The sequence below is a fragment of the Martes martes genome (assembly GCF_963455335.1).
Source record: "Martes martes genome assembly, chromosome: 8".
Classification (NCBI taxonomy): domain Eukaryota; kingdom Metazoa; phylum Chordata; class Mammalia; order Carnivora; family Mustelidae; genus Martes; species Martes martes.
Window position 1 is genome coordinate 20,598,345 of NC_137895.1, and position 12,818 is coordinate 20,611,162.

At 39.9% G+C, this 12,818-nt stretch overlaps 1 protein-coding gene across 3 annotated transcripts in view; it reads right to left on the minus strand.

Moving 5' to 3' along the window:
• The window catches only part of ANO4 (anoctamin 4), a gene marked incomplete at both ends in the record, with an annotated part of 455,955 nt that overhangs the window by 225,565 nt on the left and 217,572 nt on the right, over positions 1-12,818 (minus strand). For 2 of the 3 annotated variants that reach the window (XM_080810130.1, XM_080810131.1), the window contains one exon: positions 531-722. In XM_080810130.1, the coding sequence (XP_080666256.1) occupies positions 531-722 (192 nt within the window). Of the gene's footprint in view, positions 1-530; positions 723-12,818 lie in introns of those variants that run through there. The other variant, XM_080810132.1, reaches the window with a different exon arrangement.

Here is a 12,818-nt window from a genome sequence, read left to right on the forward strand (position 1 = left end):
ATAGACTCATTTAATATTTTTAAGAAATCACAGATGTTTTCCAGAGCCTTGAAATGCAATATATCTCCAGTCTTCTCCCCTAATCTCCAGACAATATAGCTAAGGCAAGTCACATAATGTAGGCTTTGAAGTGGGCATTTTTAGCTTGAATTTTTCCCTGGACTATCTTAGAGCAAATTATCAAGAAAATGGCCAAATTTCTATTTTACTGTATTATACAGTAAGCTTTTCTGAACTGAGTAAGAGTTTACTCACTCAGATTTTCACTTTGACTCCACTACCATTGTAGGTAGAATGTTGCCTTAACCTTTCTCTGACACACTGAGCTCTTTCTCTTCTTATTGGTCTTGGAGAAATTTACCACTGACCAAAGGGAAAAGAGGGGGGAAAAAAAACAAGACTCTAAAAGACAAGTTAAAAAAAAAAACATAAAAAAATAAAAAGTAAGTTTGACTGGAATAAAAATATAATGCTGACAGTACTAGGTTGATACTAAAATGGGTCTCTGTTGAATATTTCCCATGCATTACCTGGGTGGAAGACTTTGGTTTTCCCATTAGTGATTCCAGAAGAGCTTGCCTCCATTTTTATTGACCTCCTGCCTGGTGGAAGTGAGGAATGCCTGACCACAGGCAGGCGACGTGACCCTGGGCGTCTTGCCACACTTCGCCGTTGATGGATTTGCAAATGCTTTTCAGCCCCATGAATAGATAAACTTAAACCTGGAATGAGAAATAGCACCATTATTATCTAAAAAGTCAGTTCTGAATGGTTAAAATACCAAATTACTTTCTGACTTAAAATACAGACAGTTTAAGTAACAATGGTTCAAATTCTTAAGGGATGTTAATGACGCTGGAATTCAGATACTGATTGACTTTCACATTGGATTATTCATTGAACATTATTTCATTCAAAAGTGGACATCCTCAGTTATCATGACAAGAGCTTCATGAATGGAGACCCAATGAAGTCAAATATTAAAATTCTTACCAAAATCCTGGGAAAATATGCACTTATTTAGATTAGGAACTTCTACTGGGGTATCTGGAGTTTCAATAAAAATCGAGCATTTTTTTTTCCTTCCTTAAAAATATTTTAATTCCAGTAGAGTTAACATACAGTGCCATATTAGTTTCAGGTGTACAATATAATGATTCAACAATTCTATACATTACCCAGTGCTCAATACAACAAATGCTCTCCTTAATCCCCAATTTCACCCATCCCCCATGCACCTCCCCTCTGCTAACCATCAGTTTGTTCTCTATAGTTAAGAGTCTGTTTCTCGGTTTGTCTCTTTTTCTTTTGCTCATTTGTCTTGTTTCTTAAATTCCATATGAGTGAAATCACATGGTATTTTACTTCCTCTGACTTATTTCATTTAGCATTATACTCTCTATCTCCATCTATGTTGTTACAGATGGCAAGATTTCATGTTTCATATTTTTATGGCTGAATAATATTCTACTATATATATATTCTCTTTCCTTCATGGCTTGCTACTTTTCTTTAGTGATACGCTTGGGTTCCTTTCTCTTTATTCTTTACATATCTATTATTAGGCTTTTATTTGTGGTTACCATTAGATTTGTAGATAACACCTTCTGCATATGGCAGTCTATATTAAGTCTATATTAAGTTGATGGTCACTTAAGTTAAAACCCATTCTTTATTCTTCTCCATGTTTTATTTACATGATATTATGTTTTACCTCCTTTTATTTTATGGATCCCTTGATTTTTTTTTTTTACAGAAATACTTATTTTTACTGCTTTTGTGTTTCCTACTTTTCACACTCTGATTTATGGTATTTCCTTTCCACTCAAAGAGTTCCTTTTATTATTATTTTTTTTAAGATTTTATTTTGAGAGACAAAAAGAGAGCACAAGTAGGGGGAGCAGCAGGCAGAGGGAGAGGGAGAAACAGGCTCCTTAATGAGCAGGGAGCCAAATGTGGGGCTCCATCCCAGAACTCCAGGATTGTGACCTGAGCTGAAGGCAGACACTTAAACAACCTAACCACCCAGGTGCCCTCTCTTTATTATTTCTTATAGGGCTACTTAAGTGGTCATGAAAACCTTTAGTTTTTGTCTGTGAAACTCTCTTTCTCCTTCTATTCTGAATGATAGCCTTGCTGCATAAAGTATTCTTGGTTATAGATTTTTCTCTCTCAGTACTTTGAATATATCGTGCCACCCACTTCTGGCTTCAAAAGTCTCTGCTGAAAAAATCCACAGATAGCTTTATGGGGATGCCCTTGTATGTAACTGACTTCTTTTACCTTGTTGCTCTTAAAAATTTTTATCATTGCTTTTTACCATTTTGATTACTATGTATCTTGGTGTGGACCACCTTTGGTTGATTTTATTGGTGGATCTCTATGCCTCCTGGATCTGGATATGTTTCCTTTCCCAGATTAGGGAAGTTTTTAGCAATTATTTCTTCAAATAAATTTTCTGCCCCCTTTTATCTCTCTTCTCCCAGGATCCCTATAATTCAGTGTTATGCTTGATGGAACTATGCTGAATTCCCTAAGTCTATTCTCATTTTGCATAATTTTTCTCTCAGTTTTTCAGCCTTATTACTTTCCATTACTCTGTCTTCTAGTTCATTGATTCATTCCCCTGCTTCCTCCAGCCTATTTTTTCCATCAAGTTTATTTTTAATTTCACTTATTGTGTTCTACATTTCTGATTGGTTCTTTTTTATGTTTTCTATCTCTTTGTTAAGGGCCTCACTGATGTCCTCCAACTCTTCTTAAGTCCAGTGAGTATCTTTATGATCATTATTTTAAATTCTCTCTCAGGCATGTTACTTATATCTGTTTCTGTTAGGTCTCTTGCTCTGATTTTGTCCTGTTCTTTCATTTGTGGTACATTCCTCTGTCTCCTCATTTTTGTCTAGTTCTCTGTGTCTGTTTCTGTGTGTTTGGGAAGTCAGCTACATCTCTTGCTCTTGAAAGTAGTGGGCCAGCTGTGCATTTTTAACTAGGTAGTGCTGGTCCTCCTCCACAGGGAATACACAGTCTTAGCAGAGACCTGGGTTAGCCTGGTCACGCCACAAACCACCCACAGGTGAGAGATGCATTCTTAACAAGGTGCCCACATCATCCACAGGTGGCTGGGAGATACAGTGTTGGTGAGGTCTCTATGGTTCTTCTCAGGGAAGGGATCTACAGCACCAGGTGAGAGATGCATTCTTAACCCACAGGTAAGAGATACATTCTTAACAAGGTGCCCACATCTTCCACAGGTGGCTGGGAGATACAGTGTTGGTGAGGTCTCTGTGGTTCTTCTCAGGGAAGGGATCTACAGCACCAGGACTGGGGCAGGACTTGATGGAGGGGCAGGAAGCAGTATAATCAAGTTAGGTAGGGTGTGCTGGTGCCCAGCTGGTTCCCACAGGTGGCTGTGTGTTTATGATGAGGGGTAGAGGAGGAAAATGACACCTGCCAGCTCCTTTGTTCCTGGAAAATCTCTCAGCGAACTTTGAGATTAGTAACTAACTTTCCTTCAAGTTCCAGGTGTCTTTCTAACTGCTTCTTCCAAGCGGCATTTTCAGAGGCTGTTTGCTCTGCTGTCTTTAAGGACAGGGGCTCAGCTTCCTATTGCCCCTGGGACCCTGAGAGCTTCAGCCAGCTGATTTTTAAAGTTCCATACTTAAGTCCTGCTGATTGTAAGTACTCATGAAATTCAGTCCCTGATTCTCAGAGCCAAATGCTATGGGGATTCCTCTTCTGTTTATAGGCTCCCCAGTGTGCCAATCTGTTTCTCACCCTTCTCTGTGCCTGTGGCTAACCTCCCTCAAGAAGTTAAATTCATGGGGTTTAGGTTCCTACCAAGTCCTTTCCTCTCCTACCCTCTCCATGTGGCCTCTTCTCTACATTTAGTTGTGGAGTTTGGCCAGTCTTTGGTTCCTTTTCTGGGTTGTTTGTTCTGAAGTGAGTAGTATCTAGTTGTATCTGTAAGATGAGGTGAACTTAAGGTGCTCAGCCCTCTTCCCTAGGAGTCCCCTAACAACTTCTATTTTATTTTTTTGCAACTTTTAATTAAAAAAAATAAGCAACTTTTCCATAGGACTCATGTATAGACCAGAGTTGAAGATTAAACTCAGATTTATACCCCTGATAATATTAGAATTATGTACCTTTCTAGAGCTATTTTATCTAGGAAAATTTCAAACATACCAAAGGCAAAAAGACTAGTATAATAAATTCCATGTACCCATCACTTAACTTCAAAAAATATCCAGATTTTTCCATAAAGATAGAGAGAAAAGAAGATTTTTCTAACCTTGTTTCAACATATTCCATTCCCTCTGTTGTTGATACGCTTTTTAGGTGCTAAAGTAGTTTAAAGCAAACTCTAGAGATTATGTCAATCTCATCAAAAACAATATTGACTGTATTGACTTGTTTATGTCAATATAGACTACACCTACTGATACATATGAACCATATAACAAATTGAAGATATTTTAAAATAATAAATTATTAATACTCAAAGATTTTTTTAAAAGAACACTCATTGATCATCATTAAATGTTGCTAAAACAGCAATTCATTACTCAGAAAATTGATACAGTGAAAGAAGCAAATATTTATCCCTTTACTTTTCCTTTACTAACCATATTTGAAGGTAACCAAATAGTTGATAAAGTTTTCACTACATATTTCCAACTAATAAATTACTGATGAAAAAGAGAATTGGAAAATAATTTTAGAAGCCTCAGTGAAATATGAAGGATAAATTTTGTCTAAAGAAGCACTGCGAGCACTGAGCTAGAATTCAGACTCATGGAAAACTGAATCCAGATCTTTAAAAAAAGCCACAGAAATGTGTTAGCCTTACTTAATGCCAACAAGCCAGGCGAGTGGGACATGGTCAGGAATTATGCTATCTGAGGAAGAAAAGTTGAGCTTCACCCAACTGAAGAATTTTTTTATTAAGAAGAGGAATTATCTTATAATTTGAAGGTAGAAATTTAGAGTTGGAAGTTACCTTAGTGGTTGGATAACTAATCTGGTGCCTTATATTGATGAGAAAACTGTGCCTGGCAAAGAAAATCAATCAATCTACTTATCACTACTGGATGGCCACAGTAAGAAGTCTCCTAAAAACCCAGAAATGGGACCCTGGGTGGCTCAGTTGGTTAAGCGTCTGCCTTCGGCTCAGGTCATGATCCCAGGGTCCTGGGATCGAGTCCCGCATCAGGCTCCTTGCTCAGCGGGGAACCTGCCTCTCCCTCTGCCTGCTGTTCCCTCTGCTTGAGCTCTCTCTGACTATGACAAATAAATAAATAAAATCTTAAAAAAAAAAAAAAAAACAGAAAAGAGGGAAATAAAAGTGAAATGATGTGAACTGGGCCAAATTGTAAATTCTAGTAAATATTAAAAAGGATGATTCAAATCAGAATAAGGTTTGGTCAGCCAAGCATAACAACAACAATAACAACAACAATAAAGCTCATAAGAAACAAACATGAGTAGTGCCCATCCAGACAAGAGCCTAAAAGTTCAAGTATTCCAAGAGCCAGACAGTCCTGAGACACAATTTTACTTTCCTTTATTCACTTAACTGCCCTTGCTCTAACAGCACTCACCAATCTTCAGATTAGGATTTGGTTTCCATCACAGGAAGAGAGTAATCATACTAAAGTTCCCATGGACCCAGCGACCAAGGTTCTCAGTGTGGGCTAACAAACTGGCACCCTGAATTTCTTTCTACACTTATATCTCCTCATGATTGCTTAGAATGAATCTGCCCATGGATCTGGTTTCTAAGTCCACAATGCTATGAGCCCGAGACTTGTTCTTGGGAAATTCACCCAAGTAAGGCCAGCCATGCTGGGTAACCCCTTGGGAGACCACTGGCAGCCTTTCCCTCAAAATGCATGCCCCACTCTGATGCTCAGATGCCTGGGCAATTGTGAGTCTTTTACTCCTAGGTGTTTGTGAGCAGAATTAACATAACAGCATCAAGCTGGTTTTCTTCCACTCTGTCATGCTCCCTACCACGGCTATATGTTCCATACTTCCAGAGAGATGCAAAATGAATTATCTATAGACCCACAAGATTCCAGAAGAATGTAGACAATTTTCAGGTGACAAATGAAAGGGCTAGGAGATGCTTTAAATCAACATCAGACAGTACAAGCAGTCTGAGTCTGCTACCATGAAACAGACCACTCTTGAAAAAACATTTCTCCTTGTCTCTTTTGTAGAGGATTATTGGGGTAAAGGAACCAGAACTATGACTCAGTGTGGCACTTCTAGCTCTTATATAAAATGTTATAAATGATAATAAAAATAACACTGTGGAAATAAATGGCATAGGTATGTGGAATGTTGAATTCCATACTAAAATATATAAAATGTAGATCATGGGGGAAAATGTCAAAAAAATTCATGAGTATTGCCATGAGAGGATGGACATGGGGAAGATGGTATGCTATAAGGGAATTCATGAGAAATCCTTACTGCCTCGCAAATTCATATGGTCCTCCAAAAATTAAGATTTCTCAGAGGTATAGATAAAGGACCTGGTCCACCAGAGTCTCTTCATACAATGGCTAAGTCCATAGGGGAGAGAGATATAGCACATAAGACAAATAGCACATAAGACATCAAATATACTCCAGATATGAAAAGTTAACATTTACTGAAGACTCAGCAGTTACATCTTCAGAAATGAATTATCAGTCAATAAATTACATGGTCCAATTAATTCTTAATTACTTTGGGAAAAAATATTGATGCTAGTCATCTATTAAATGTCAGGCACTGTGCTAAATATTGATCATTACACCATTAATGCCTCACCCTTATCCTACAAGACAGAGAAGTTGTATCCACCCTTTACAGATAGGAAACTTGAGGCTCAAGAGGCAAAGTTACTTGTCCAATGTCACACAAGTGAGTAACTGAAATTTTAACCCTCATCTTTTCCACTATAGCATGCAACCTGATGAATTTAATTAATTATATACCAATACATAGGCTTTTTTGTTGTTGTGGGTTTCTGTGGTTTTGTTTTTTAGAGAGGGAGGGGGAGGGGCTGAAGGAAGGGAGAGGAACAGAGTCTTACGCAGGCTCCACACCTAGTGTAGAGTGTGGCATGGGGCTTGATCTCACAACCCTGAGATCATGACCTGAGCCAAAATCAAGAATTGGATGCTTAATTTACTGAGCCACTCGGGTGCCCCTAAATAGGCTGTTTTAAGTCCATAGTGGTTCTAAATAATTTAACAAGGCAGCGTTAGAAGGTATGGTATGCTGACACGACTTGGACAAAAACTCTTATGAAACCATCTCTTCTCTCTCTTTTCCATCCATTTTGAAATGTCTTCCTGGTTTTCGACCAGCTATCAAATACCTTAGTAAGAGCCAGTACTCTTATACTCTCATTCACCTATCAGCATATGGCTGTCCTATTTCTCCAACTAGCTCAAGAGTCTCTAAGAGCAAAGATCTTATTGTGTACTTCTCAGAGTCCTTCCTCAGCTCTGAAGAAAGTACACTCCATACAGAGATGTGGGATGACAATTTGCCTTCAGTTCCTTCTCCTTCTGCACATTGCATTCTACATGGTGCAAAGACTCCTCGGGAATAGGCAGAGCAGAGTTAAGAGCCAGCCAAGGAAATGACACTGAGTATGTTGACCTGTGCAACAAATTTTTAATTTCATGTTTCCTGTTTCATTATATATTCATCATCTTTCCTAGACGCCTTAAGGCCTGAAACTTGGCTGCTTTCCTCAGCTTTAGCAGACAGCTTCCTCCCCAATGCAGCTGAGAAGATGGAGCCCAGGCAATGTCAATTTTCTAATCTTACCACCCTTCTACCTCAAAATACCTTTCGAAAAAAGTACCTTTTTTTCTTGAGTCTTATCATCTACCTTACTTGATAAAAGATATGCAGGCAGAGCCTTGAGAAACACATACCTTTAGGGATGAAGAGAGCAAGCATAGCTGGTGTTAAAATGTGAGTTCTGGAATCAGGGTTTCTGGGTTTGATTCTTGGCCATACCATTTTCTACCTATTTTCCTTACTACCAGTTATTTAGTCTTTTGTGCCTCAGTTTAATCATCTGTGATATGGGGGAAATAACAGTTTCTACCTCACAGAGTCATGAAAATGAGTTAATACCTACAGAGTACTTAGGGCAGTGCCCAGCATACAGCAAGGGTTCAGTGCAAGGCAAAGGTCATCATTGCCTCTATCATATCAATGACTTCCCTGCACTTTCCTCTCTCACTCCTTAGGCCCTACAATTTAACACCACTGCTTCTGCTCATCTGTTTTTAAATTTTTCCATTGGTTTCCATGACACTCATACTTGTCACTACTCCCTCTCCTAACTGGAAACTCTCTAACTTGTTCCCAAAGGTGGGGGTATTAATTTCCTTGGGCTACCATAACTTATTACCACAGCTTTGGTGGCTTGAAACAACAAAAATGTATTATTTCTTTGTTCTGGAGGCTAGAAATCTGAAGTCAAGGAGGACTGTGATCCCTCCAGAAGCTCTGGAGGTGACCTTTTCTCCTTGCTTCTCTCAGCCTCTCATGGGTTCTGGCATTCCTTGGTATTTCTTGCCTTGTGACCACATCACTCCAATACCTGTCTCCATGGTCTCATCACCTCCTATCTCCCTCTGCCTTTCTCTTATAAGGACATGCATGATGGCATTAAAGGCCACCTGTAAAACAGGATAATTTCTTCATCTTAAGGTCCTTAATCACGTCTATAAACTCTTTCCAAAAAGGTCACCTCCACAAACTCTGCATATTAGAACGTGGATGTATATTTGGGGACTGTTATCAGTCTACCACAGGGGGTTGTTTCCCAAGGTTTTGACTTTGCTCTTCTCTTTCTCTCTATGCTCTCCCCAAGCAATCTCCCAGATTCCATGTCTCCAGCTGTTGTCTTCATGTGGTCATCTCCCAAAGTCACTCTTGCTCGGTCTCCCAAATTTCAAGCCCATATTTCTTACTTGGGCTGCCTTCCCCTGAGAAATTCGATGAGTCCACAGAAATACAATAAATGTTTAATATTTTGATAAGAGAAAACAAGCTCAGATTTCTTTTAAGTACCTTATAGTTCCTTAAAATCTTATCTAAAATGTGAATATTTTTCTCAATAAAATAAAATTCTTTGGTGCTCCTTCTTTCTGGCTCACTTCCAAGGTTCACTAGCTCTGGCTGCATTGCGCAGTAGAAGTACACCCATGTAAAAGCGATTTGCTTTCATCTAAATGTCACTCCTGTGATTCAGAAGAGCTCTGTGCCATGGGAACATCTGCAGTTCTGTCGATGTTTTACAACTTGCAGCCAGAGGATCTCTGTGTTGCATCACTCTCCTTGTCATTTCTTAGATAAATTACTTTTCAAACCACTGAAAACCTATGTTTTGAATGTCACTACCATGAGCAAAACATAAAACTCACCTATTCCTGATTAAGAAAAAAAGCAATTTGTGCAAGGGGTATTTATTCCTAGTTTTCTCTTTTTTTCAGATTTAACTACAAAGTAGAGAACGAATCCAGCACTTCCTCTTACCAAAACAGTTATGAGAACAGAGATGAGAATTCTCCTGGCTGCTTTTCAGGCTTAGAACTGCTTTCCCAAACTTCTGGAGCTTTTCTAATATCCTCTTTTTTGGGTTCAAAATACGTTTTACAAAATATTTATAAAATAGGCTGATACCTTCCCATATCCTAGGGAGGAAGAAAATTCAAACACATAGATTACACATAGCCAAGGATGTACCCCAATTATTCTTAGCTTAGGTCAAATCCCATCACAGGGGGCAGAATTTGTGCAACCTCAGTCAGATGAGCTCAGGTGGACCCACAGCAAACATTCTGAGGAGCTTTGAGTATCAGAAATGGTGGGCAACTGATTGTGGGTGCACTCTAGGGAGTAATCACAGATGCTGAGATGTAACCCATATGAGACCTCTCTGGAGGCCTGAAGATGGAGGACTGTTTAGTTTAGTAGACCTGATGAGAGGATTTGCTACAACCAACCTTCCTCCATCATACCAGGTTCTTGGGTGTGTCATGTCACCTGTTTGGTCTCCCTGCCTTGTAGCAGGCTATTTTATGGATTGGCATCAACATATTGCACAAATCTAGCAGCACCAACACATGAAAACATATCAAAACTGCCAAGACACTGTTATTTGTAATTTTTTGTGACAGTTTTCTATCTAAAGCGACATGAACCTGGCATTCAAGCACTTTGGAAAAAGACCAAAATGCTAAGGATTAGATATAATATTACCCAGATTTAACTTTTAGCTCAATGTCTGCATAAAGAATTTACAGAATCAGAAAGGATAGGAGACTATAAGAATATATAACCAGCATTACTAAATTAAAATAAAGTGCTGGAGATAAATTACCAGGTTTCTCTCCCTCAAACCCACCTAAAGATTCTAGATAACCTTTTTTGTAATTTCTTTCTTTCCTGTGCCTGGGTCTGATTTAGAGTCCCCCCCCCCCCCACCCACACTACAGAATTCTACCAGAAGCACTTCATTTCAGGAAACCACAGTGACACAGTGAATGATTGTCCTCAGTTCACACCTTCTCTCTGTCATGTGGTCCATCAGTCCTTCCCAGTAGGGAGAGAAAGTATGTTCCCTGCTCTGTTGATTTTGGACTTGGTCATCATGACTTGCTTCAGTCAATGAGATGCTACTGGACATAATGAAAGCAGACATGAAATGTGCTTGCATTGCTTTGCCTGAGTTACTTATTCCCTGCTCCCTCCCTACTTCAGCACTTCTGAGGATCCTCTACAAGATCTACTCCTATTGGATGACCCCTTTTACATGGCTCTCTTTCTGCTGGGCTCTAATATTACCCTTGCTTCTTTACAAATAGTTAAGCCCCTCCGAGGCAAAGATCATGGAGGAGTAGGGCACCCTATTTCAACAGGTCCCCTGAATTGAGCTGGATATCTACCAGACCATTCTGAACACCCACAAAATCAGCCTGTGATATAAGAAGATATACCTGAATCTCCACAAATGGGATACCTCACGGTTGGTCTCAAGATATAAAGTGGGGAGCTATGATTCTGCGGGCAGATATCAGAAGATAAATGGAAGGGGGAGGTGGAATCTGGGATCCTGCACCACCAGAGCCCAAAAGCCTCCTGCACTGGGGACCCGGCACAGACTCGCAGACCAGTAACCGTGGGAAAAGGACTTTAGAGCAGCCTCCCAGACTGAAACCTGGAGCTGTTAGGGTGCACATGTGAACAGGGGGTAGCTGGAAGTTTTAGAAGCACAAAGGCCAGAGACATGCCCAGACCTGGAAGCGAGGGCTGGGAATGCTGCTGTGGGGTGCACAACCCAGGACACTGCAGTTTTTAGCAGCACAGATGGAAATGGAGACAGTGTGGCCTGGAGAGCTCACTGACTAACAGACTGCGATTTCTCTGCTCTAAGACAGGTTAAGATACAATCACTTCTCTGACTCTCAGAAGAGATGCAGAAAGCCACCAGGGAAAGACCTCAGGGAACAAACGCCCTCCAAACTGGTTTTCACTGAGCCCATTCCCCACCCCACCCCCACAGGGGGCAGGGCAACTCTGCCCAAACAGTGTTGCCTAAGTAATAGCATGGCAGGGCCCTCCCCCAGAAGGTAGGCTGGAAGAACAAGAGGCCAACAAACAGGTGCATCCTGCTTGGGTTGTGGTCAATAATTTGGACTCTGTACATTCCCTCAACCACCTCTCAACAGAATGACTAAGAGAAGGTACCCCCAACATAGGAAAGATTCAGAGACTGTGACCTCTGTCACAGAACTAATGTATATGGATATAAGCAAGATGTCAGAAATAGACTTCAGGGTAACAGTTATGAAGACAACAGCTAGAAAGGAGGAAACCATTAATGACAACATGGATTCTCTAAGGGCAGAAGTGAGAGCTGATCTGGTGAACTTAAAAATGCTATCAATGAGATCCAATCTAATTTAGATACTCTAACAGCTAGGGTAAACAAGGCAGAAGAACTAATTAGTGATCTAGAAGACAAACTTATAGAAAAGAAGGAACAGGAGGAGGCCTGGAACAAACAGCATAAAATCCATGAAAACAGAATTAGAGAAATAAATTATGCCATGAAACGTTCCAATGTCAGAATTATTTGGATCCCCGAGAGGGTGGAGAGAGAGAGAGGACTAGAAGATATATTTGAACAAATCATAGCCAAGAATGAATGAGTGAAACAAGCATTCATGTCCTAGAGGCAGAGAGGACCCTTCCCAAGATCAAGGAGAACAGACCAATGCCCCAGCATGTAATAGTAAAACTCACAAATCTTAGAAGCAAGGAAACCATCTTAAGGGCAATTAGGAGGAAGAGATTCCTTACATACAGAGGGAGGAATATCAGAATAACGTCAGACCTGTCCACAGAGACCTGGCAAGACATATTTGGGGTACTAAATGAGAAGAACATGCATCCAAGAATTCTTTATCTGTCAAGGCTGTCATTCAGAATGGATGGAGAGATAAAAAAAACTTCCAGGACCAGCAGAAACTGAAAGAATACGTGACCACTAAGCTGGACCTGCAAGAAATATTAAGGGGGGTTCTCTAAAAGTAGAAAGACCTCAGAAGTGATATAGAACAGAAATTTACAGATACAAACTACAGAAACAAAGACTTCACAGGCAACATGATGGCAATAAAATCATATTTTTCAATAATTATTCTTAACCTGAATGGCCCAAATGCTCCTATAAAATGGCACAGGGTGGCAGAGTGGATAAAATGACAGGACCCATCCATATGCTCTCTAAA